The sequence below is a fragment of the Olea europaea genome, chromosome 22 (genome assembly GCF_002742605.1).
Source record: "Olea europaea var. sylvestris chromosome 22, O_europaea_v1, whole genome shotgun sequence".
Lineage (NCBI taxonomy): Eukaryota > Viridiplantae > Streptophyta > Magnoliopsida > Lamiales > Oleaceae > Olea > Olea europaea.
The window spans coordinates 3,357,122-3,363,055 of NC_036258.1; the positions used below are offsets into that span (position 1 = coordinate 3,357,122).

Here is a 5,934-nt window from a genome sequence, read left to right on the forward strand (position 1 = left end):
TTGTTCTCGCATTCTGCGTTATTCAAAACTTTAAAGAAATAACATTGAAAAACATTTCATAAAAATAAATCCAAATCACTTATTCATCGGATTTCCATGGACTCATTGCATCACTCTCCATCTTCCCCTCCATCCATGCTCGAGGTAGAATTCCTTCAATCTGTAGAGATGAGATCAAACCCGTGAGTTGAAATACTCAGTAGGTGTCATAGGTGCATTCGTAATCAAGTTATACATTTCAAAACATTAACTTTATAACTTTTCATACATGTCGTACCTGGAGGCACCATTTGACATGAAGGGGTATGCAGTACCCGAGGGCACCATTTGACATACGAACATTTCTTCAACATAGAGGGGTATGTCGTACCGGAGTACCATTTGACATACAACCATTTACATAGAGGGATATGCCGTACCGAAGTAACATTTGACATACAAACATTAACATGAATCGAAACTTATAATTTAACACGATTAAACACATTGCACCTCTACCTATCTTAATTGATACTTTTGAAATTTTGAAAACTTGGATTGAAAATTTCGATGAAACTGGGACGTTGAAAGAAATGTACTCCTTGGATGTTTGAAAAAATCGTTGATAATTGATGCTTGAAAACACTTCTTAAACTTCTAGGAAAAATAGTTTTCTTCCCTCTCTTTTTCTCTCTTGGAAACTCTATTTTTAGTATGTAAAATCTCTTGCTTTTGGTGTGAGAAAAATGAGTGAAACGAGGTCTCTATTTATAGGTAAATATCACATAACTTAAAACAAATGAAGGGTCAAATTTCATTTAAGAGAGAAAACATGAGTGTCATTTAACTTTGAGGTTAAATGCTTCAATTTAGTGGAGTTTTTATTGCCAAAAATTTGGTTGGTCCTTTGAGAAAATAATTGATGAAAATAAATATTTAAATTCTAGAGAAAAATGAGAATTTTCATTTCAGACAGTTTCAGTCGACCGATTGTAATCCGGTTGACACTGCACAACCTTTAGTGTTTCTATCATAACTTCTTCTCCCGATATCCGATTGAGGTAATTCAAAGTGCGTTGGAAAACTAATTCAAAGAGTTACAACTTTTATTTAAATATTATTTTCCAAATCGAATGTTTCCTATGTTGAAAATGGGTCTCAAATGAGACTAAAAATTTGAAGTATACTTTAATCATCTAATATTCATGTCTTAGTGCCACTAAGGTGTCTAGAATTATTTGAGGTTCCACACTAATTAAGAAGTCTACTTAAATAATTATGTAAAATTGGTCCCAACCAAATTTTCGATACAAAATTCCAACACTAACAAAGGTCCACCATAGAGTCAGAACAAACAAAGATCTTTTGTTCAAGTTCCTCCGTCACCCATGTAATGAAATTATCCACGTTAGGATTTGAACAAAAAATAATAAATAATAAATAAATAAATAAAACTGCCTACATTATTATGTAAAATAGATGTGTGGAAGATAATGTTTAAATAAATATACAAGCAACTTTAAAATTTAAAGCAAAACCAAAATCAGAAGCTTCATTCATCCATTAATTTGACTAAAAGCACTCCAAGTTGGAGTATTTAACAAAGAAACTAGGCTATTTCTCCATTCAATTACATTGGAGAAAAAAACAGAAAGGTCAAAACTTGCCAACTACAAGGATCCCATTTACCGAACAAACTTGGAAAAAATGAAAAAGAAATGAGAAAGAGTTGTACATAGAGAGGTAGGCATTAGACTACATTGAATGATACATTTAAGTTCACGGGCAATTAGGGTTTCTACCGGGACCTCCATAATAGAAGTAATGACCCCAATCTCCATTACTGCCCGTTTGGACATCATAGCAGTTGGATTGCTCAGTGAAGGTGCCAAGATCTTTGGGAGCCTTGAGATTGTTGGAGCTGTCAACAAGTTGAATATTCCTGAAATAGCTTGACTTGCCAAACCCTTCTTCTGGGAAACGACCACTGCCCATTTGAGTCGAGGTGTGCTGCCCATTGGGTTCTGAGTTTACAACCTCCCCACCCCATTCAATCATGGAAGCACTGTCTGCTAAGTAGGAGAACAAGAAAGACGGCCAATACCCCAACACATAGTTACTGCCAAACTGCATCCACCAGTTTCCCTCTTTTGGATCCTATAATGGAAATGCAAACACAGAAAGGGATAAACAAACATTAAATGGACCTGAGTTGCTTTTGCTCGAGCACACCCAATAAAGTAAAAATTTATGAATTGCACTGTTCTTTTTTTTTTTTTTTTGGGGTAGTTGTGTCATTACAGTGCAGCATGGTAGTGGTAATTAGACAACGTAAGGAACTGGAGAAATTGATGCAATCCAGAAGAAAATGGCAAGATTCTCAGCATCAGAATAATATTGATTGTTTTCTCGTCACAATTATTAAATTATATAATCAGAGCATAAAGATCACATCTACTTCGTTTTTCTATTAACTTGGAGATTCAAATTATGGTTGGTGCCCCCCCAACACCTTAACAAAAAGGTAGGTAAATTTAGATTTACCTTCCAGACAAGGATATTAATATCGTATTGGGAATTTCTAGAGGCAGAAACTGGGGAGATACTTGCACCCATTGCTATTTCACTGTTAACTTGAATGAAGCCAGAGCAAAGAAGGTTGTAGCAACCTGTGGCTTGATATGCATCACTCTGCAATAATAAACTCATATTAAAACTTTTAGTTCCGACTCCATAAGAAGTGGGGGTAGAGTTTGCAAATTTGTAAGCTTACAGTCCAATAAGTGAAGAGCCTGGTGTTGTTGTCACCGTAGAGATCTGGACTGACCTGAAATCATGTGCGTCCATCCATCCATCATATTCAAAGATGTAGTAACCACATGAAATTTCTTATAATATATCTTGACTCTAATTTTACAAGTATTATCTAGCGAGTCACTTGTAAATTTCAGCTAAAATATACCTGCCAACCAGCTTCAATGCTGTTAAGATCTTCACCAAAGGAACCACCCAAAACCCATATCTGAGATAGGCTGAACTCATTAGGCTGCTGTATTTTGGGTTCCCACACATTAATCGTTGCTTTTGCTCCATAATACTTTTCTCCTTCAACATATGCTATAGCATGCTGGTAATTAGCCCACAAAGTCAAAGAACGTTACATTATGAAAAAGAAAATCAGTCCAATACCAGAGAGTCCTTTTTTATCTTGCTTTATTTACCTGATGACCACTTTGATTGATGAGGTCAGGATCTGCAGACCTTGGCTTGGGAATAGTTCTGTGTTTCTTCTTTCCATACCTTTTCACAGAGCTTGATCTCAAAATGTCTTCCTTTTTTGTTCTCCTTATGGGTATGGAGCCCTCAGGGCACTTACCATTCATATGCCAAAGCTGAGTGATATCATTTGCTCTCTCTTTATGCTCTCTGGATATCTTATTCTCATCAAAAAGCCCTTCTGGATGGTAGCTAGGCCTAGTCTGAAATCAACACAGAACACTAAGTTTTGTGGAACCGAAAATAACGCTGTAACCAAATAAACACTAAAATAAACAAGATGAAAAAATGGACCTGAATTTTGTGGTCTTTGAGGAATGGGTGGTCGAAAGCTGGCTGATGAGAGATGTGAACACAGTCAATGATATCCCCATCTGGACTCTGTTCATAAAATTAAACCCAGGTAAATCTATACTCTACGACCACAGAACAGATAAACCATAAATGTGGTACTGAAATCATAAGAAGAATCATCGAAGCTTCAATAGCTAAAGCTTATAAATGGAAATAAAGAGTGAAGTACCCCTTATAGGGAGCATTTATGAACTGAAAAAAGGGGGAAAAGAACAAACAAGAAAGGTCACACAACTAGAATTATATAGCTCAAACTAAACAGCATAACTAGGAAAAACAAATTATACAGTAAAGAGAGAGAGAGAGAGAGAGAGAGAGAGAGAGAGAGAGAGAGAGGGTGCCTGAATGGTTTTAACAGGAGGTTTGTTGAGTCTATTCAAGTGCTTCTGAACTTCGAGCTTCTGTCTAGAAGCAGGGAGCCTACCGGCGCGTGATAGCGAGATTAGACACAATAAGCATAGGAAGAAAAATACAAATCTGGCCGGATTTTCCCTCCTCCAACAGCGAACAATGCTGAACTGCGAAGCTGCCATTCTAACCAAGATTCAAGAAGCCAAACCCAAGTAAAAGATGCAAACTTTTTACAAACACAGGGCACACTACACAAGGTGAAGATTAAAAGCTTCCCAAGATTCAAGCGCAACACTCCAACATCACGCCCTCTGCTTATCCTACATACCCCTCCCTCTTCTGGTGTGTAACAATTTATGCACCGAGAGTGACCCCCTCTGAAAAATCAGTGGTTTTATTCCGAATTCTATATTAATATTGAACACGAGGGGTAAAAGAGGGAAGTGCGAATTAGTGAAAAAAATGGCGACGACTAATATGTCCTGGCTGCACTGCACCGCACCGCACCGCACTGTCGTCCTTTGTCGTTTAGGGTCGGCCCCACTGCCGCTGAGAACTACCAAGTTTCCTGTTTTGCCCTTTCACTTGAACACACTACTGTTTACTTTTACCATATTGCCCCTACCTATACAACGGTAAAATTTTCAAAAGGGAACATACAAGTGTTCAAAAAAATCTCTCCATATTCTTGGCCATATTTGCACAGTATTGTTGGGCTCTTCAATCCTTTATATGGTGCGATTATGGGGTGTTTGACATTCATTTTATGTAAAAATGTATTTTAGAATAGTAATTTGATGGGAAGTGTGTGGTTGAAATATATAGAAAAATTTTTGATTTACGTGTAATATTATTTTAATAAAAAATGTGTGATTGAAAAGAAACGAGAGAAAAATGTATTTTGAAAAAAATGGATACCAAACAGGAGCTATATATTTAACCTTTAAATGTAAGTTTGAAATCTTCAAAATATTTAAATTTATGAATTTCAGCTTTTATAGGATAAAAAAAATGACTGACTCAACAATCACATGACTTAAAGTTAAATAAGTTTTTATTATCGTATTGTAATAATTTTTTTGGATGAAAATCAATGACAAAATGGGCTAATTAATACAAGGTATTGACACGAATACGATGAAAAATAGAGGATACAAAAATAGATATTAACTATCTTTAATTAAACTAAAATATGGAAAACCTATAAAAAAAAATATGATTTCAATAAATTGCAGGTGAGATTTTGATATATGATGTGTTTGTTCCATTAAAGATGAGGGCAAGATTGTAACTTTATCTTTTAACAAAGTTTGGGACTGACCCTTCTTTTTAATACTTTTTTAAACTCTTCGGTCAAATTAACCCGTGAAGCAATACAGTCAACTAGTCATAGTCTTTCCACCCAACCCTCTTTTATTCTAAACACAAATTATCAAGAAATTTACAGTGCTTTCTCTATATCTCTCCAATTATTTTAAAAGTTACAGTAGCAGAATAATGATGAGTATGGATTTGAGCGAGCCTAGTCCGATTGATTTGATGCAATGGTCAATGGGTGCGAGAATACGAGGATTAAATTAATTTAATGTTACTAATTAATTGACAAAGAAACAGGATTAGAAGGAGGCTCATAGCTCAGCAATCTGTATAGCCGTTGCTTCTCCATTCTTTTAAAATACCTGAACTAATTTTTCAAAGGAATAAGCCACCTTGTCCACAAGATGTTTCAACTTGATACTTGATTTTTGAGCTAAGTTTGGTCATCGTCCATTTATTTAATTTATCGTTGAGTGCGGTGATTCTAAATATATGTGTTTCACTTTTAAATCACCCATTTCTGCTGTGTAGGTATTCAAATTCACAAACATAAATACTTTGGGGGTTGTTTGGACCCAAAATTATACTACCTGGGGAGCCTTCTCGAATTTTCCTTAAATTAACTCAACACTGAACGACGAAGAATAAAAAAAAAGG

The 5,934-nt window shown here is 35.6% G+C and overlaps 1 protein-coding gene across 1 annotated transcript; it reads right to left on the reverse strand.

Moving 5' to 3' along the window:
• Positions 1-1,518: 1,518 nt before the first annotated feature.
• Positions 1,519-4,351, reverse strand: LOC111371394. Its single transcript, XM_022993352.1, has 7 exons — positions 3,951-4,351; positions 3,550-3,636; positions 3,201-3,458; positions 2,942-3,106; positions 2,753-2,806; positions 2,524-2,670; positions 1,519-2,136 (listed from the first exon to the last, which is right to left on the reverse strand). The coding sequence occupies exons 1-7, from the start codon at positions 4,140-4,142 to the stop codon at positions 1,759-1,761; spliced, it is 1,281 nt and encodes a 426-aa protein (XP_022849120.1). The 5' UTR covers positions 4,143-4,351; the 3' UTR covers positions 1,519-1,758.
• Between the last annotated feature and the right edge of the window lie 1,583 nt (positions 4,352-5,934).